The sequence below is a fragment of the Aristolochia californica genome, unplaced genomic scaffold, assembly GCF_029961685.1.
Source record: "Aristolochia californica isolate CCGP_79_NKW_82.1479 unplaced genomic scaffold, dmAriCali1.0.hap1 SCAF_10, whole genome shotgun sequence".
NCBI classification, from domain to species: Eukaryota; Viridiplantae; Streptophyta; class Magnoliopsida; order Piperales; family Aristolochiaceae; genus Aristolochia; species Aristolochia californica.
This window is the reverse complement of record NW_027181771.1, coordinates 1,192,639-1,213,516: the sequence shown is the minus strand read 5'-3', so window position 1 is coordinate 1,213,516 and position 20,878 is coordinate 1,192,639. Positions and strand designations below refer to the sequence as shown.

Sequence of the window (20,878 nt, the reverse complement as noted above, 5' to 3'; positions counted from 1 at the left end):
AGGGGCGAGTCCACCCTCAGTCTGACTCATTGGTCATCCCCTCTCAATCCGGGTCGATCCGGTGAGTGACTGTACCTGTCTTCTCTCTCATCGTGTGACGGTGTGAGCACCCCGCATGTGCTTCCTTTCAAATTTCAAAACAAGAGGATGCACATTTGTGGGTCCCGTCGCTCCTGCTCTTCCCTCCCTCCCGACATTTTGAAATTCCGCAATTAGGAAACTCAGACCTCCACACTCCCACCCCCATGTCACATCTATCAGTTTCTCTCCGACGATCTTGTTAAGGTTTTACTAACAAAAGCCAGGCTCTCTGTGCTTTCTTCTTTTACTCCTCTTTCTGCTTTTCGATCGGACGGTTGATCAATTCGATCATGGAGAAGTACGAGAAGCTGGAGAAGGTGGGGGAAGGGACGTACGGGAAGGTGTACAAGGCCCGGGACAAGATCACCGGACAACTCGTGGCTCTTAAGAAAACTCGCCTTGAAATGGACGAGGAAGGTGTTCCCCCGACTGCTCTGAGGGAGGTTTCCCTTTTGCAGATGCTTTCACAGAGCGTTAACGTCGTCCGGTAAGTCTGTTATCCTACATACATATTTCTTGACTTTCCCTTTTTTTGTTCGTCCTTCTTTTTTTCGTTTCGTTTGAATTTTATTTTTCTTGATTGCTGAGTTTGCAGATTGCTCTGCGTTGAGCATATCGAAAAGAATGGGAAGCCCCTTCTGTACTTGGTTTTCGAGTATCTCGACACTGATCTGAAGAAGTACATTGATTCACATCGCAAGGGTCCCAATCCGAGACCGCTTCCACCTGCTCTCATTCAGGTTAGGTTTGTTTATTGAGGACTAGATTCGTTTTCCCTGGTGAATCATTTGACAAGCTTAAGAACATCACTAATTTTTGAATGCCTTAGCCATATTTACTCAAAAATGAATGATGCTTGGCCCTCTCACATGCTCTTAGAGAGACTAAATGGTTCTGTGCTGCTCTTTGCAGAGCTTCTTGTATCAATTGTTAAAAGGAGTTGCTCACTGTCATAGTCATGGAGTACTGCACAGGTTACTTTGTTTTGTGCTTCCTTCTGTCTCCTTCTGGAAATATTGTTTCCACATTTTTGGGAAATGTTATGCATTTAATTGTGTATCCTTGTCACATCGTTAACCTTAATTCTAACATGCATTAAACAGAGACTTGAAGCCCCAAAATCTCTTGGTAGACAAGGAGAGAGGCATGCTGAAGATTGCAGATCTGGGTCTTGGAAGAGCCTTCACCATCCCTCTGAAAAGTTACACCCATGAGGTCACTAAATCTAGCACTACTAATGAAGCAAACTATTGCAATCAGAGCGAAATATATTGTGTGGGCATCAGTATCTTGGGTGATTCCATTACTGTAACTATTTTATTCTTGCAGATTGTTACTCTCTGGTACAGAGCTCCAGAGGTCTTACTTGGATCAACCCACTACTCAACAGGGGTGGACATGTGGTCGGTTGGATGCATATTTGGTATGTTGACTGGAACTGCAATTTTTCTAATATTTTCTTAATTTGTTATATCAGATTTGCAAGCATATGGCATCTATTTTGCAACTTAGTAGGACCTTCTATAGAATGCAGTTAGGTTTGCACTAATCTTTAGAATTTGCTTCATCTTTTTTATGCACGGAATGTTCATAGATGTGCAACACCAGTTTCCCTGTTTGATTCATTACTTGCACTCAGCAGATTGGTGGGATAATTGAGAGAATCTTGCTCTACATGTATCTACATGGTTTGTGGTGACCCAAAAATGATCCACTCCCTAATAATAAATTGCAGTTGCATTTATCCACTAAAGAGTGGATTGGCAATTCTTTGGTATTTTTAAAAAAAATCCAAAAGTGCAACTTGTCAAGTCATTCTTGCATTTAGACTAGTTCCCAATAAACTGAATACATGGGTTTTGGATGTGTTGTCTCCTTGGATCTCAGTTCTCTAATAGTTAATGGATTTCTTGAGTGTAGCTGAAATGGTACGAAGACAAGCCCTATTTCCAGGTGATTCAGAGTTGCAGCAGCTGCTTCATATTTTCAGGTAATTGGTACACCACTTGAAATTTCTTCTAAACCAGTGTCTTTAGGTTTTCCATGTGTTCTGATGTATTTGGCCATAAAATCAGAAAAAAACATATAATTTAAACTTCATACTTCAATAGATATGCGTAGAGTTATGTGCATACTCTTACTGAATGAAGTTGATTTACAAGGTTGTTGTGTTGAATAGTTTTAGTTATGGTTCTTTTTTGAAAAGATGTTTAGTTATGGTTCTTGCCAGTTAAAATCCAACAATCGGCCAAGTTGCATGGAAATCAGTGCAATTTTGAGTAAAAATTGAAAAAATGGGACTTACCAGTGTTTGTTTTCTGAGAACTGTGCATAAAAATTACGCTCAATCCCAACAGTTTCTTGCTATAAAAATTTCTAGTTTCGATGTTTTCTTCTTCTTCTTGCAAGTTGTTAATGTAGTCTTCTATCTTTGTGGGGTTTGGTAAATACTGCTATTAAAGATTATTAGGAACTCCAACTGAAGAGCAGTGGCCTGGAGTGACTTCCTTTAGGGATTGGCACGAGTATCCACTGTGGAAGCCACAGAACTTATCACGGATCGTACCCTCATTAGAGCCTGAGGGGGTTGAGCTCCTTTCGGTAACTAAACTTCATTCTCCTCCACTCTTGGTGACAAATTTTATTGGTTCTTGATCTAGAATGGCTCCTACTGTGCTGATTCTGTAGTAATTTAACTATGTTTATGCCATGCTATGTGCATGCCCACAAGTGACTGGACCTTTGTCTATGTTTATGCCATGCTATGTGCATGCCCACAAGTTGTGACTGGATCTTTTTCTATGTTTAGTCTTTTCCTGTTAGTTCAACTGATCATTATTGACAATAGTCTCTTCTGGACTTCATCTGTACATTGAGCAGAAGATGCTGCAGTATGACCCTGCAAACAGGATTTCTGCAAAGGAGGCACTGGATCATCCTTACTTTGACAGCCTTGACAAGGCTCAGTTTTGAAGTTCTTTTGATGATCAGAGGAAATGGCAATGTGGGTATATGGTGTCATGTCCTTGGGTAACCTAGGTTGCCATTACTGTTGAAATACACCAAGAGTGACCTGTTGGTTATTGTAGGTGTTTGATATATATTTTCTGGCTTTTCTTCTAATGTCTGATACTTTTCTAATGCTTGTTTCTACTTGATATTCTATTGTGAAGAAAGAGAGTTAGATAACTAGAGATCGTGTTATAGTTATTATGGAAGAACCAAGTAATGCTTTAAACTTCAAACAGCTGCACCAGCTGATACTAATCTAATATTAGGCATTTGGGTAATTTTACCCTATTACTACTTCACCATTTATTAAATAGAACAAAAAAAAAAAATGGTTATTCTGTACCTGACTGACTGATTGATTATCCAATTATATATAAGAATTGTTTTGAAAATTTTATATATGATAATGTGAATTTTTATACCTTTTATTGTTTTATAAAATATTAAGTTGGCTTTTTTATTATTTCATTTATTTATCTAATTACCCATTCTACCATTAGCTAAATAGCGTTTTTTAGGTTATGCGTTTGAAATGGTATCAAAGTTGGGTACTACGTTTTGTATTCGAATCCCGATAGAGACGGTGGGTGTTAAAGTTAGGTGGTTTCGATCTACTTGGGTTAGGTTCTATCCACCCCTGGTCCACTTATGGGTTTGGTACTTAGCTTTCTGTACTTAACAGACCCGTCTATTGAGTTGTATTGGTTAGGTGTTTGACAATATAAAATAATTTATTCTTTATATTAATAATATTATATGTTGTATATAAATGAATTGAAAAACTAATTTTGGTCTCCAAAGAACCATTATGCAATGAGTCATGTTTTTTGACCGGGTATCGGGATCTTACTCAGGTTCTTGAAAATCCGAGTTTAGTTGCGCGAGTCGAAAGTTAGGGTAACTCGCCTTGTATAAACTATTCCCAGATCTAAGGCGTAGATTGACTCAGCGAATCGAAAAACCATGGTAGTGAGTCGAGTTAGAAGGGCGATCAGATGTTGTTGCTCCCTGTGTCTATGAGGCCATGGGGAGGAGGTACGACAAGGTCTTTTTTAAATAAATTGATTTCAAAGCCTCAAGAACATGTTTCTCTTTCCACTCTTGAATTAATCAATCAGAGCGTGCACCGTACCAAGAGAAAAATCAGAAAGAGAAGAGAAACCACAGTGTCAAAGATAAGAAAGGTAAGATTCATACTTGATTATGATAGCGAGCGCACCCGGTGGCCGGAGAAGACGACGGAACAGGACAGAAACGGAGACGACCGCGGTGGAAATAAATTGAAAAGAGAGGAGCATCGGAGAAATTGTAGAAGGCCAAGTGCTGCCAGCATTCAGCAATTTTGGAACTATCGGGAAGGGAAGCTTGTCGGCGAGTCTTTTGCTCTTTGGGTATTGTGACCTGGTCTCGGATGGATAAAAATCTGGGTCGGGTCGGAGGTGAACAAGGCTGGGTTGGATTTTGAATGGGTTTTTAAAATCTGATGAACCCATTTCTTCGAAGTCCAAGATTCTAAGAATCTCTCTCTCTCTCTCTCTCTCAGTATCTGAAAATTCCCATAGCTACGTGTGCTTGTTTAATTAACCAATGTCTCATGCCTTTTCTCTCTTCTTTCGTTTCTTGTTTTTTTTCCTCTCTAATCTTTTTAGAGTTAGGCAAAGCCGATGTGCTCCATTTTCCTTCTTCCTTGTCTTATTTCATTCTTTTTCTTTCTTTTTGCTTATATATTTTGTAAGAAGAGAGAAAGTTAGGGACGAATTTGGGAGAAAGGGGAGAGACTTAATGATCTACCCCCATGCTTTGAGCCTATATTTATAGTTGTGTAAGGAGGTTCACAATGACTACAGTGCCGTTAGGGATACAAGCTTTAAAAAAAAAGACATAAGTAGACATACATTATCTTTCTTAATTACAACCTTGTGTCATCCTTATGAGAACTCCTTTTAATTACTTTATTTGCCATATCTTTGACATGGGAGAGATATTTACATTGATGTCACTTCAAGATGTCTTCCATCAATCCTCCTCAAGCTAGGAGAGAAAATATCATAAACACACAACTTGTATACAGTGGTTAAAATTGTGAATGTGACTGGTTTCATAAGAGAATGTCTACCACCTGACCTTGTGATGAAACATGTCTGAGAGATAATATACTAGCTTGAAATTTCTCCCGTATAAAGTGGTAGTTTACCTCAATGTGTTTGGTCTTCTTGTGGATGACTAGATTTGAAGTGATATGAATAACCACTTGGTTGTCGTAATATAATTCCATAGAAGCTTCTTTATAGAAACCCAATTTAGTAAGAAAGGATTTGATCCATAGAAGCTTACTAAGTATGTGGGTCATATCTCTGTACTCTTCTTTTGCACTAGATCTCACAACAACATTCTGCTTTTTGCTTTTCCGTATAACTAGGTTACATCCAACTAAGGTACAATACCCAGAAGTGGACTTCTTGTCATCAAGTGATCTAGCCCAATCTGCATCCGAAAAATATTCTATGCTAAAGTGGCCATGATTTTTATAGAGAAGCCCTTTCCTTGGAACCCCTTTTAAATATTTAAATATCATCTCCAAGGCTTGCCAATGGCTAAGTGGTTTTTTCATATACTAACTCACCACACTTACTGTATACGATATACCTGGTCTGGTTGTCACTGTGAGGTAAAGAAGTTTTCCCACAGGCCTCTGATATTTATGTTATGGTCCCTAGCCATGGATCTAGTAACTCAGCGAGTTGAATATGAATCTAGCACTGTTTGAGGGTTTCTTATCACGTTTTTGTGAAAAGAACTCTCTTATACTTCTCCTTTCAAGTTAGGATTGAAAAGGATTTTCCTTTTCTCAATTATAGATGCAACAAGCAAGTTAAAGGACTGTTTAAGCACTTAGATATGAAACCCCTCTTTTATGATTCAAGACAAGAGGGTTTTACTTGCTGTAATGACTCAAGAACAACCCATTTCCCTTTACTGAATTCATTCCCCTTGAAAAGGAGTTTCCTTTTCTTAATTATGAATGAACCCAGCTAGTCAAGGAAGCTCCTTGAGGCCCCAACGTGGAACCCCCTTTCTTATGGCTCACGTCAAGGTAGGGTTTCCAATTTTATGCAGCACTGGTTCCTTACGTAAAAGAGAAACATAAATCTAATCTTAATGCTTGGAATAAGATTAGCAAATACCTCTTGACATCAACACCAATCCAGCAACCAGAATTCGTCCTCCTTCCTGGTTAGCTCACGCCAACCCTTCTCCAAATACCTCTTGACGTCAACACCAATCCAGCAACCAGAATTTTCGTGAAAGAGATGACCTCTCTTGTAGCTCGAAAGAGAAAGGTAATTCCTCTTCCTTTTCCTTCCAAGATCTCCTCAAAGACTCCCCAATGAATGCAGCAAACCGCCAAGAGAGTTCACACCAAGAACCCTAGAATAGAGAGCCTAGAAGGAACCTAAATTACCCTAGATTATGCTAATTCCGAACTTGCTTTATTTCTCCATCCTTACCCCTTAAATAGGGTAATTAACGTCAACATAGGTTAGGGTTATTAAACCCAATTCTACCCCTACCTTTAAGTCTTATTACAAATCAATAAAATTCGAAATTAAAAGTAACATAAATAATAAAAGTAAAGTAGATGACTCATTCTTATTGAGTCCATAACATCTGCCCCCCCTTGGAGATCGAGCTTGACCTCAAGCAGGAAGCTGGGTAGACCTGGTGAAAGTTGTCGAGCCGCTCCCATTTTGCGTAGTTGTGGCCGATTGCTGCCCAGTAATGGCATGCAGGGAGATGTCCGGTGGTTCTTCCTCAATTATATCCTCTGTCACCTCGATATCCTCATCTTCAACCTTATCGATCAAAAACAATCTTTTGCACTGATGCCCAACCCGATATGGTTCATCACAGTTGTAACATAGATTCTTAGGCAGCCGTTCTGCCATCTCAGCACTTGTCAATTTTTTTATATAAGGAGTTGTAGGATGACTAGATCTCAGATCCCCTGTCAAAGTAATACCCGGGTTGTTTCTCGGAGGAATGCGCTCCCCTGACCCTGGAGGTCGTCTGTGTTGTGCCTGTTGTCGCAATTCTAAAGCACGAGCTATATTCATAGCGCTGGATAAGTCAACAGGTGCATAGAGCTCCACCTCAAGCTTTAAGGCCTTCGTCAGTCCTGCTGTAAATAGCGCAACTTGCTGATCCACTTGTACCATACTGCTAGCTCGTGCTAATTTTTCCTGGAATAATTTTTGATATTGCTCCACGGCCCCAGTTTGGCGTAGTAAAACCAAATCTCCCAAAGGGTTACTGTAAGCCGGAGGACCAAAACGGAGAGAACACAGTCGCTTAAATTCATCCCAATCTACCACCTCGCTATCAACCTTAACTAGCTGGTACCAAAGTTGTGTTTCCCCTAGTAAGTGGAAAACAGCTACGTTGACTCGGTCATAGGTTGGGACTCGCTGTTGGCTAAATTTTTTTTCACATCGATACAACCATATCAACGGGTCTTCTGACCCATTATAAGTAGGGAATTCCATTTTAGTATACATCGGAACAATGCCTCCCCCCTGGTAGAAGTGTCCCCCCGGAATGAGGGGTCCTTGCTGTCCTGAGAAACTCGTGCGCCTCGAAAATTCATCTCCCCCTCTGTTATATGAATGGTCCCCTCCTCTCTGATCTGGAATGAGGGGTACAGTCCCTCCCCCATGGTTGAGGTGTCCCCCCGGAATGAAGGGTCCTTGCTGACCCGAGAAACTCGTGTGTCTAGTAAACTCATCTCCCCCTCTGATCTGCGAATGGTCTCCCGGAATTGGGTTCTTGCCAGTGCTCAGACCAGTCTCCATGCTATCCATCCTTCCTTTCAAAGTTTCCAAACTGAGAGTGAACTTCTCCTCCAATGCAGCAAATTTCTTGCCAGTAGTTAGACCATTCTCCATGCTATCCATCCTTCCCTTCAAGGTCTCCATATCGATATCAATTTTTGAGAACCTTTCTAGGACAATATCAAATTTTCTTTTAAGCAATTCAAAGTATTCATTGGTGCTTCTCTCTACCGGGTTACCCTGCTCTGATACCAAGTTGTTATGGTCCCTAGCCATGGATCTAGTAACTTGGCGAGTTGAATATGAATCCAGCACTGTTTGAGGGTTTCTTATCACGTTTTTGTGAAAAGAACTCTCTTATACTTCTCCTTTCACGTTAGGATTGAAAAGGATTTTCCTTTTCTCAATTATAGATGCAACAAGCAAGTTAAAGGACTGTTTAAGCACTCAGATATGAAACCCCTCTTTTATGATTCAAGACAAGAGGGTTTTACTTGCTGTAATGACTCAAGAACAACCCATTTCCCTTTACTGAATTCATTCCCCTTGAAAAGGAGTTTCCTTTTCTTAATTATGAATGAACCCAGCTAGTCAAGGAAGCTCCTTGAGGCCCCAACGTGGAACCCCCTTTCTTATGGCTCACGTCAAGGTAGGGTTTCCAATTTTATGCAGCACTGGTTCCTTACGTAAAAGAGAAACATAAATCTAATCTTAATGCTTGGAATAAGATTAGCAAATACCTCTTGACATCAACACCAATCCAGCAACCAGAATTCATCCTCCTTCCTGGTTAGCTCACGCCAACCCTTCTCCAAATACCTCTTGACGTCAACACCAATCCAGCAACCAGAATTTTTGTGATAGAGATGACCTCTCTTGTAGCTCGAAAGAGAAAGGTAATTCCTCTTCCTTTTCCTTCCAAGATCTCCTCAAAGACTCCCCAATGGATGCAGCAAACCCCCAAGAGAGTTCACACCAAGAACCCTAGAATAGAGAGCCTAGAAGGAACCTAAATTACCTTAGATTATACTAATTTCGAACTTGCTTTATTTCTCCATCCTTACCCCTTAAACAGGGTAATTAACATCAACATAGGTTAGGGTTATTAAACCCAATTTTACCCCTACCTTTAAGTCTTATTACAAATCAATAAAATTCAAAATTAAAAGCAACATAAATAATAAAAGTAAAGTAGATGACTCATTCTTATTGAGTCCATAACAATTTACCTATATCAACATCTTCTCCAGAGTAGTTTTGTATTGGCATCCATAGGAGTGTCCACTGGTCAACACCCCATTATCCATGTTTCCTCAAGTAGATCCAAAATATACTTCCTCTGAGATAATACAATCTCATGCTTTGACTAGAATACCTCAATACGCAAAAAAATATTTTAGAAGTTCAAGATTCTTCATTTTAAATTCTTTGCATATCTTTTTTTTTTTACTTATTTTATGTTGACTGTATTACTGCCAGTTAAGACGATATCATCCACATAACTGCTAATAATATTTTTCCCTTGAAGGTATTTTTGACAAATACATAATAATCTATTGAGCACACTAGTTGAATCCAAACCGCAACATTAACTAACCAAACCCAAAGAGACTGTTTAAGCCCATATAATGACTTCCTCAATTTGCATACCAACTCCCCTTCAACCACAAAACCAGGTGGTTGATGCATACATATCTCTTCTTTAATGTCCTCATTCTAAAAGATATTTTTTACATCCAATTGATATACCACCCAATAAGAATTAGCGGCAAGAGATAATAAGATGCATACAAGTTTAATTTTGCCACTTGGGAGAATGTTTCCTCATAATCCACTCCATAATACTGAGTGTGCCCCATTGCAATGAGTCAAGCTTGGAGGCGAGCAACAGAACCATCTAGATTGTGCTTGATAATGAAAACCCATTTACAACCCACGAGTTTCCTACCAAGAGGAAAAAGAACTAGAGCCTAAGTCTGATTCTCATATAATGTATGCATTTCTTCTCCCATTGCCGCCTTCCATCCTGGATGTTTCCAAGCCTCTTGATATTACTATGGAACAGAGATGGAAGAAATAGACGTAAGAAATTGACAACATGAAGTAGACAAGTGATGGTGAGAAACAAAATTAGATATAGGATGAGAAGTGGAGGGCCTAGTGAAAGTCATAGGCTCCTTTCACTTAGTTATGGGCCGAGAATCAAATTGTGGTCCAAATACAACAGGGGAGGATGGGTCTACCTCAAAGGGATCCGTAAACTACACAAGTGTGGTGTTGGATGATGCTTCAAGGGACAAAAGTAGATGCGGCATCAAGTGACACAACGGGCTTCGGAGCCGCCTGAATTGATGAAAGACCAAGAGGAGCATCTTTTGAGGAATAAAAAATTATGTCCTAAAACAAGGTAATATCCCTAAAAAGAATTAACTTTTAAAGAGAATGATTATAATAGACATAACTTTTTTGGGTACAGAGTAACCCAAAAAGATACACTTAAGAGACTTATGGTCAAACTTACTCTTCTGAGGGGATGTGACATGAATAAAATATGTGCAACCAAAGATCTTCAAGGTTAGGAAGAAGGGGCCTTCATCGAAAAATAACAATGAGTATGGGAATTTATGGCTAAGTTTTGAAGATAGTAGCTTATTAATAAGGAAACAAGTTGTAAGAGTGGCATGATGCCAGTAAAAATAGGGCACCTTCATAGAGTAGAGCATGCCACAGGCTACCTAAAGGGCATGCCAATTTTTTCTTTCAGCTGCACCATTTTTTTGAGGGCTATAGGTACAGGAAGTCAGATGGATAATCCCATTATCTTGACAAAAGAATTGAAATTCACCAAATATGTAATCTTTGGCATTATCTAACCAAACCATTTGTATTTTTTTCGGTAACTAAGTATAAAAAAGCCATGAAAGAGCAACCACTGAAGCAAGAGATGTAACTTTCAAGCTTTCTATCTAGATTAAACGTGAATCATCATCCCTGCTCAGCTTTTAGAGATCAAAGCCTTGTTGCTAATAATATTGGAGAAAAAAGATAACAAGGATGAAAAACTTATCTTTGTGCAGCTTAATCCTTGCTTCTTCAAAATAACTTTACATGAAACTTGATAATCTTAATCACCAACATAATATTGGGATCATAAATTCACTGCTCTGATAACATGTTGAATTTTGGCTCCCATAACAAGGTCCTCGACCAAGGTGGCGAGAGAGGAGAGGAATAAGAAGAGGAAGAAAGAAGAAGAGCGTTAAAGGGAAGAGACGACTAGAGAGATGGAGAGAGAGAACTTGGGAGAAGATAGAAAACTAGGGACGGATTTGAGAGAAAGAGGAGAGACTTAATGATCTACCCCATGCCTTAAACCTCTATTTATAGTTGTGTAAGGAGGTTCACGATGACTATAATACACTTAGGGCTATAAGTTTTGAAAATAAAATACCTAAGTAGACATACATCATCTTCCTTACTTACACCCTTGTGTCATCCTTATGAGAAGTCCTTTTAATTACCTCATTTGTCATCTCTTTGATGTGGGAGAAGTATTTACATTGATGCCAGTTCGAGATGTCTTCCAATAATATTTATTTAAATGCCACACTTTCATAAATATTTGTGCAAATTCAAAATTCAATGTTATTTCACTTAGTCAAAGAAACACATAAGCAACACACTAGTAAGAGGTTTTTTTGTTTTCAACAACATAGATCAACTTTAGCTCACATTTTTCTTTCACATAATCAACACACTGGCAAGGGGTTGCAACCTCCATCTCTTTTTTCTTCACTAGCGAGGGAATCTCTCTCAAACTAGACAAGGATGGTGAGCATGGTGTTGGCTTACATTGAAGCATATTCACGAATTTCCGGGAGTGGTGTTCTAGTGATTGATCAAGTCGAGTTATTGACCATAACCGAGTATTCTAAAGTTAAGTCCAAAAACCAGTCCGCATCTACAATCTAAAGAATTGAGTCATAAAGAAGGTGAAGAGTCCATAAAGGCTGCAAGTCAATGACAAATTGCATATTTAGAAGACCAATTTTATGGTATTTTTTTGTATGCTTAAAATGGAGAGCTATGAGACACGTTCTATAATAAGTTGAAGCTATATAATCCAACTTGAGTACAGTGTGTAGAAATTGTAACATAGAGTGTAGACTTGATTATTTTCTAGAAAAATTATTTCTTGTAGAAAATAGTTTCTAGCTCGTAAGAGGAGTAGAGACACGAATGTAACTTTATAGCTCTATATCCTTTCTTACTAAGAAAAAAATAGATAAACTCTATAATCGATAATGGATATAACTCTATAACTCTCTCACTATGATTTTTTATAAAAAATGGATAAATATCTATTCTCAACCAAAAATATTTCATATTGAATAGAACTAGTTAACCAATTCTCATTTCTTTCAGGTTCATTAGATTAAATATTTATCTATGTTACCCCCTTCCTTATTAGAATTTAGTCATTTATGTACCAATTGGCTTTGGAAAAAAGGAACCCATATGCAAACTTCCATATCCAAACACATCATTAAGCAATATCATTATCCAGCTCCACCTAATGGAGTTCATTTGACAAGAGTGTTATTTAACTTTACCCTAAACCCTAAACCCTAGCTACCATGCTCATGAACTACATACAACAAGGGGCATAAATCAAACCAATAGCTAAAAAATTGTTAGTAAAAATTTGGAAGGAATTGGTTGAAATGAATAAATTTATTAGTGAAACTGTAAAAATATATCCTAGTAGATTTTTGAGACATGAAACATTTCTTTTCTAGAAACTTTTATAAGGTAGTTTATGGTATTTTAACATTGAATATTTATTTTGTACCTTGATATTAGTGCATATCCATATTTGCACAATCTGCTATCAATCGAGTCAATCAGCTAAGTGCTTAAATAAAAATTTGGTTTAGAAACTTTTAACATTAAGATCAACTTCCAACTCGACTTATACAAGTTTATGGCATTAGATTTTCTCAAAAAAGTGTAATAGTCAACAAAATGAATACAAGTCCACATGTTTTTTAGATAGAAAAAAAATCTACAGTGAAATTCTTCTCTCTCTCTCTAGAAAAATCGAGGGATTAACTTGGTGCCCTAATTGTGTTTCCAACACTTACACCAAAACCTTATGTTCAAAAGTTTGGCTTTCTATTTACTAAAGGACCTCTTAGACAGAGAACTTTGGAAGCCCTAAATCCTAATATTGTACTCTTTTGACTTTTCATTACTCTCAAATGAAGGCAATGCATAAGAACATTCAAGATAGATATAACATAAATTCATTTCCATGAATGACTTGGATTGATAACTGCAAGAAAAAAGAAGCAACCAGTTCCAAAGAGAATAATAACAACTACTAAGAAAGGTCTTACTAACAAAATCTGATTACAAATTTAAATATAGAGTAACATCAAAACATGATTATATAGTCTAAAACCCTATGGTATTAAGCTTAAAATAGTCTCAAAAACTATGTCATAACCTACTGCAAATTAAATTATTCATCCAAGATCACTTAGTAAACCTAAACCCCCTTTCCATTGTTCTGGTCACCGTTGAGCCAAGCTGGAATTCTAGCTGCCTGAGAGGTAGAGTTGGAAGCTTCACCTCTAACCCTTCCAACACGGTCATGGTCTTGTAGATGGAAGCCATTGCAGCTGTTACGGAAGCCATTGTAACTGCTCTGGTAGCTAGTACCCCTACCAGAAGAACCCATCCTATTACCCCCAACACCTAAGTTGAACAACCCAAAAGGTGGAGTTGGAGGAAGACGCATCCTAACTTCCAGATTCAGATTTTCAGTATTATTTGGATCAATATTCAGTTTTGAGGCTCCTACCGTAGAGAGTAGGTTTTGGCATTGTGGTGTTCCGGTGTTTCCTCCCATGGATGAAAAATTGAAATAAGGATATGGTTGACTGGTGAATTTGTTGGCAGGCAAAGAGTAGCCAGTATTCCCAATGGGAATATCGGCAATTGGTCGGTGAATTGGTGATGATGGTCTGCGGTATTGCTTCAACAGATTCAAGTTTCTGGTGTTGTGGAGCTGTTGAGGGAAGAAATTCATAGGAGTCGTTGGCTTGTCAAAAGGGAGAGAACCTGAAAACATTGGAAACCCTGAGTATCGTGAAAAGAAACTGGAGCAGGGGATGAAGAAACTTAAAAGAGTGAGTTGGATTTGAAACCTGAACTTGCAGAATCCAGATGGAGGGAGCTTGAATGATCGTTCTGGTCCTCGCCCCTGCTCACGCGACGCAAGTGTTGACGAAATTTCTGCATGCATCAAGTGAGAAACCTTCTTTTACAGATTTAAATTTGTGACATTATCTTAACGTGGTTGCTTAATGGAATAGTTACCTGAATTTGAACAAAAGCCAGAAGTAAAGATGGAAACAGAAACTGGGAATGCATTTGGAAAAATCTTTAAGAACTAAAAAACATTCAACGAACAAGTAGGGATGACAACAGGTCGGGATCGAGTTGGAGGGAAACTCAACATTTGCCCCGCGAAATTCAATTCAAGATCATCCCCTCCCTACGTCCAGAAAACCTCAACAGGTACACCCTTATCCTAGTTCACATTGGATTTTAAGGGCCAATTAACCCTGTCTCCAACCTCACCCAGCACGAGTTTTTTCAAGGGAAACTCATCCTGTTCCTTCAAGGTAAAGTAAGCAAACTATCCTCACCTGAAACGGGTTGGTTAGCGGATTCCTCATTGGAACAACCCTATTGCCATCGGTACGAACAAATAACAGTTCGGAAGCTTTGTTAAAAAAAAAAAAAAAAAAAGACAGGATAGGAAATGAACAAACGACATTAACTGATGGGAGATTCTTTCTACTGGCATCAATCACAATGTATATAAAGGAAAACAGACAAATACAGAATCCATTCATGAGCGGAAATATATCCTTCATTTTGAAAAGTTGAAACCGAACCTGCAGATGACTAGCCACATTGTCTCTAGTTAATCCAGGAATATTCATGACATCCAGAATGGTATTTGGAACAGCCTCTGCATTCAACAAAGAAACGCCTCAAACAGAAGAAAAAATACGGTGAAGTACTATAAGAAATCAAAATCGTAACCTAGATTAAAGCTTTTAAAATGCAAATAAATGGCCTTACTGTGGTAACCCAGTTGTTGAATTGCTTTCAGAAACTCAGCATGGAGGGCAGGAGTCCAAACAACACGAGGCTTCTTTTCCTTCCTGAACTTTTCCTCCACAGATTCAACCTCTTTTTCATCCATCTTCCTCTTGCAAGCTTTTCTCCTGTTATCCTCATCCAGTGACTCATTCTCTTCCTCCGATTCTTCTCTGAGAACCTGTTCTTCTTCTCCCTTGTCAAGAATCCTTCCTGATTGTTCACCAACAACCATTTCTTTGTTCCTTCTCCTACGCATCACATATTGCCAGATGTTCCTGAGATCATCCATCGAAGCGGGCTTTGTGAGGAAAAGTGAAGCTCCGTCTGCCAGTCCTCTTGCTGCAATGTTTGGCTGTTTGTCGACTGACAACACTGTGTAATCAAGGAGAGGAAACTGTTACACAATTAGAAAATTTTGAATTAAAATGCATTAAGGAAGAAGCAGAAGGGGGACTCACTGATGACGGGCAGGTCGGATTCTTTGCCGATTCGCCCCAGAAGTCGAAACCCATCCATTTTAGGCATGTGGATATCAGTGAGAACTATGTCATATGCATGAGGTAGTTCTTGGAGCATTTTCAGTGCAATTGCTGCTGAGTTGCAACCACACACTGAGAAGGTGAAGAGTGATCATTAGCAGGCCGCAAGAATGTGGAGAGATTTGGGCGCAGTTCTTCGTATTAAATTCCAAAAACTAATGAATTCATCAAGATTGTTAGAAGAAGAAAAAATATGAAGGATTTAAGGGTAATTTTGTTTCATTTATTCATATTCATAGACTACCATTTGGTTTATTTTTCTCTCTCTATTTGTGATTCCTTTCCACATGTGATTTGAACATGTAATTAAGAAATTAAGAGTAATCTCAGTTCTTCAAACAAAGAAATGTCCTTCAATGCATGCTGCATCATTTCATCAGTCACAGTTCATGAGAACAAATAACTGAAGTATCTCAAAAAAAATTCCTACTTTACTCTCCTTCCACCTAAGTAGCAGTCGAAAACTTAAATGGGTTTCCTTGCATGAACTTCAACTTTGAAGAAAACCGGGATTTCCTGAGGCGCGTTATAGTGCGAGAAAGTAACCAAGATCGTTCCAGTAAAGCATATGGGTCCCCCAATGTTTGCAACTCCTGATTACCGTTTCACGCGTATCTAATAACTACTCTACTAAGAGAACTTAAATGGGTTTTCCTTGTATCAATTTCGTTCTATATGAAGAAGAGCCCTTGAGATTGGGGGATATCAGTGAGAGATAAATAACCAGGGCTTTCCATTCAACCTACATAAGTAGAGGACTTATTTCGGTTTCATGAGGAGATGTATCTCTAGTAACTGCCCCCTATTTGAGAAAACTAAAATGGGTTTCCTTGTATCAATTTCCATTTTGATGGAAATGAAGAAAACCCACGGGATTTCCTGAGGAGCATCCCAACTAGGCCTTTCCATTTACGTAGACAACTCCTCATTACCGTTTCATGAGGAGACACGTCTCTGGTAACCAAAGTCTACTAGAGAAAACTTAAATGAGTTTCCTTTGTATCAGTTTCCACTTTGAGAAAAATGGTTCTATATGGAGAAACCATCTGGGATTTCCTGCAGCGTGTCTCAATGTCAGATAATAACAAGGCCTTTATATGGAGACAACTCCTCATTACGGTTTCATGACGAGACACATCTCTAGTAAGCACTCTACTAGAGAAAACTTAAATGGGGGATTCCTTGTATCAATTTCCACTATGGTTCTGTATTAAGAGAAAGGCTCGAGAGTCGCGTCTCAACGTGAAGTAATAACTTTTCAATATCGTTTCATGCTGAGACGCGTCTCCAGTAGATGATGCTCTACTAAAGAAAACTTAAAATGATTCTATGTGAAGAAAAACCCAAGATATCCTGAGCAGGTGGAAGAAAAATCTATCTACTCATGTAGATAGAAACTACTCTAGTAGAAAAATGATCCAGTCATTGATGATGTTCATGGGCTATGTAGGCCAATGCTTGTGTTTTATTGTAGGAAAAAATCAGTCTGAAATAATCCGTCTATTCTATGAAAGCAATCAAACAAAACAAGAACAGTTTAAAGCAGAAAATGGACATTGTTTATGACTCAGTTTTGTATGAAATTCTTAATAAGCTAAACTACCAAGAGGGTAAAAGAAAAATTGGATCACCTCTATATTTACATGAGATCAGCATCTTCTTCACCGTTAAAAGGCTAACTGAATCATCATCAACAACCAGTACTCGAATCCCAGACGGCACGGGGGGAGAATTGGAGGCTCTCCGAGGAGTTATCCGGCCTTCTTCCATCCTTGACAGTGAAGAAACTAACGAAGAATCAGTACTTTGAGAAGGAGCAAAAGAAAAATAGCGTTTTTATAAGAAACTTGGAGACGCCAACGTCAGAAGTTTGTAGGCATTTGGTTACACACCCGGATTTTTTGTTTGGAATCTCCTTGGGTGCATTTTGTAACCGGTTTTTTCACAGTATTATTTATGCACATGGAGGGTGGCACCATTAATAGCCTGCCATATTTGTCCCATATTAGCTCAAAGAAATCTGGTGCTCGTCTGTTCTTCTGACGGTTTGTTAAGAAACAGCGAATGGATCTCGGATAACGACGAAGAGTTTGGTAGCAATGGTAAGATCTTATAGAGTGGAGGATGAGAAGCATGGTGATCTGGGTTGGGCTGGTCAGAGGTAGTCGACGAAGTTTTTTCTTGACTGACAAATAAGTAAAAAGATATTGGGTCTTTTTAGTTAGGAAAAAATTCTCCAACATGGACAAATAAGTAAAAAGATATTTGGTCTTTTTAGTTAGGAAAGAGGGTTTCTAACTTAGCTAGTTATTTTGGGATAGGCTTTGGACCTAACTTCTAACTTGGTATCTAAACAAGTGCAGGGTCATGGACTTCCACCTCACATTATCCATGTGTAGAAGGAGTCGGAAAAAAAGGGCTCACGCGTGAGGGGGAGTATTTGGAAAAAATTGTCTCACATGGAAAAATGAGTTAAAAGATTTTGGATTTATTAGTTAGGGAAAGGTTTCTAACTTGTCTAGTTGTTTTGGGATGGGTTTTAGACCCAGCTCCAACATAGTATTAGAGCAGGTGGTCAGGTTTGGGCTTCCACCCTAGATTGTTCACGTGTAGTAGGAGCAAAAAAATGGGCTCACACATGAGGGGGAGTGTTCAAAGAATAACCCCACATAAAATTAACTAAAAAGATTTTGGGTTTATAACTTGGGCAAAAGGGTTCGTAATTTGGTTAATCATTTTGGGATGGACCTTAGACCCAACTTCTAACAGGATCATCCAAGTGTAGTAGGAGCTAGAAAAATAAAAGAGTTGAAACGTGAGGGAGAGTGTTTGAAAGATATGTCCCACATGGAAAAGGAATAAAAAGATATTTGGTTTATTAGTTAGGAAAGTGGGTTTCTAACTTTTATGAGTCTTTTTGGGATAAACCTTAAACCCAACTTCTAACATGGTATCAAACTCAAGTGTCAAGTGTCAAGTGTCAAGTGTCAAGTGTAGGCTTCTACCCTAAATTATTTATGTGTAGTAGGAGCAAAAAAAAAAAAAAAAAAGGTTTCACACTTGAGGGGAAGTATTTGAAATAATTTATTCCATGGAAACATCAGTATAAAGATCTTGAATTTATTTGTTAGGAAAAAAATTTCTAACTTAGCTAGTCGTTTTGGGAAGAGTTTTGGACCCAAGTTCTAAAATGGTATCAGAGCAAGTACTCAAGCACGGACTTCCACCCTAGATTCTCCATGTATAGGAGCTAAAAAAAATGGGTTTACACGTGGGGGGGAGTGTTTGAAGGAATTGTCCCACATAGAGTTAAAAATCTTCGATTTATATTTGTCTTAAATGTCTCTCATGCATTGCCTACATTTGACATTAATGGAACTATAAGAAATCAAAGGAATAAAATATTAGGATTTAGGATTTCCAAAGCATTACCATTTCAAGAGATGAATAAGAGAATAATAAGGAGAGATCCTTTAATAAATGGAAGGCCAAATTTTTTAGCTTATAGTTTTGGTGTACGTGATGGAAACAAAATTAGGGAACTAAATTAATCGATAACTTTTTTTTAAAAAAAAAAAAAGAATTTCACATAACGTTGTTTCGTGGAAATCCAATACCATTAGTAAATTGCTAAAAACACATTCAAATCTACCTTTAAACTTGTACAAGTTGAGTTCAAAATTGATCTTATATGTTAAAACTTTCTAAACCAAATTTATAATTAACCATTTAGCATATTGACTTGATCCATAGAAAATTGTGCAAATATGGATATGCACTTTCTAGGTACAAAATAATTATTTAATGTTAAAATATCATAAATAACCTTATAAAATTTCCGAGGAAATAAATGTTTCATGTCTCAAAAATCATCTAGGATAATGTTTTATAGTTTCACTAATAAATTGATTCATTTTAACTAAATTCCTTCCAAATTTTTACGAACAATTTTTATCTAAGGATTTGATTTATGCCTCTTTTTATATGTAGTTCATGAGCATGGTAGCTACTTCATAGCATAACACTCTTGTCAAATAAACTCCATTAGGTAAAGTTGAATAGAGATATTGGTTAATGATATGTTTAGATATGGAAGCTCGTATATGGGTTTATTTTAACAAGTCCATTTAGTGCATAAATTACTAAATTCTAATGAGGAAAAGGGGTCATATACACGAATCAGGTTTTCCCATTTACATGAGATAATAATCAGGCATTTTCATTTACATGGAACCCACACATGTAGATGGCTCCTCATAATGGTTTCATGAGGAGACGCATCTCTAGTAACTACTCTACTAGAGAAAACTTAAATGGCTTTCTTTTTATCAATCTCCACCTTGAAATAAATGGTTCTATATGAAGAAAACCGTCGGGATTTCTTGAGGAGTGTCTCAATATGAGATAATAACTAGACTTTTCCATTTACAACGACCCACATATGTAGACAACTCCTCATTACCGTTTCATGAGGAGACATGTCTCTAGTAACTAACTCTACTAGAATAACTTAAATGAGGAGACATGTCTCTAGTAACTTAGATGAAAAAAAAAACTAGGAATTCTTGAGATGGGTCTCAATTTGAGATAACAAGTAGGGGTGGCATTGAACCGAGCCAGTTCGCAAGCGGCTCGAGCTTGGTTCGATTCTATTTATCTGGATCTCGAACCGAGTTCGATATCCACATAAAGCTTATTTGAGTTAACAAGTCGAGCTTGAATGAACCATGGTTCCGTTCGAAAGCTCACGAGTCGGCTCGTTAACTTTAATAGGGCCCGAGTGAGGGTTTTCTTTTTCGGAAGTTGGAACCAGGAGGGGGGGGGGGGGTGGAGAATAAGGAAAGTCGGGATCCCAGATTCGGCAGCAGAGTTTGAGAAAAAAATGGGGAAGGAAGTCGACTTCAATCTGCTCTGTTAGGTTAGTTTTGGCACTAGGTAGGTTCTTCAATCTTCCCGGCTTCCCTCCAACGCCAACGGAACGCAGCAAAAAGAAGAGAATCGAGATCGATAACACCTTCTACTCCTTTTCTCTCTTTCAGCCTTTCAAGTAACCTAATCTCATGCTTCTTTCTTTTCTTTTCTCCGATTTTTGATCGCTCGTCACCAACTTGTGTCACCAAAAACCGGCGATCGTGATCGATGTCCCCAATAATTTTCTTCCCTCTCCAATTTAACATCTTACGACTCTTTTTTTTTTTCTTAAGATGCTATGGGTTGGTTTTTGTTCCGCTTTTTAAG

At 38.2% G+C, this 20,878-nt stretch overlaps 1 protein-coding gene across 1 annotated transcript; it reads left to right on the top strand.

Annotated features, from left to right (window-relative positions):
- The first annotated feature begins 226 nt into the window (after window positions 1-226).
- On the top strand, window positions 227-3,222 carry LOC137939974 (cyclin-dependent kinase B1-1-like). Its single transcript, XM_068784887.1, has 8 exons — window positions 227-568; window positions 677-821; window positions 994-1,055; window positions 1,185-1,296; window positions 1,411-1,504; window positions 2,002-2,071; window positions 2,544-2,682; window positions 2,962-3,222. The coding sequence occupies exons 1-8, from the start codon at window positions 372-374 to the stop codon at window positions 3,052-3,054; spliced, it is 912 nt and encodes a 303-aa protein (XP_068640988.1). The 5' UTR covers window positions 227-371; the 3' UTR covers window positions 3,055-3,222.
- Window positions 3,223-20,878: the final 17,656 nt, after the last annotated feature.

What these genes read in the sequence shown, in the direction of transcription:
- LOC137939974 (XM_068784887.1), top strand. Translation starts at nt 372, where the DNA reads ATGGAGAAGTACGAGAAGCTGGAGAAGGTGGGGGAAGGGACGTACGGG. An exon ending in TGAAAAGTTACACCCATGAG is followed by an intron (nt 1,297 to 1,410) that starts GTCACTAAATCT and finishes TTATTCTTGCAG; the next exon opens with ATTGTTACTCTCTGGTACAG. An exon ending in GTCGGTTGGATGCATATTTG is followed by an intron (nt 1,505 to 2,001) that starts GTATGTTGACTG and finishes TCTTGAGTGTAG; the next exon opens with CTGAAATGGTACGAAGACAA.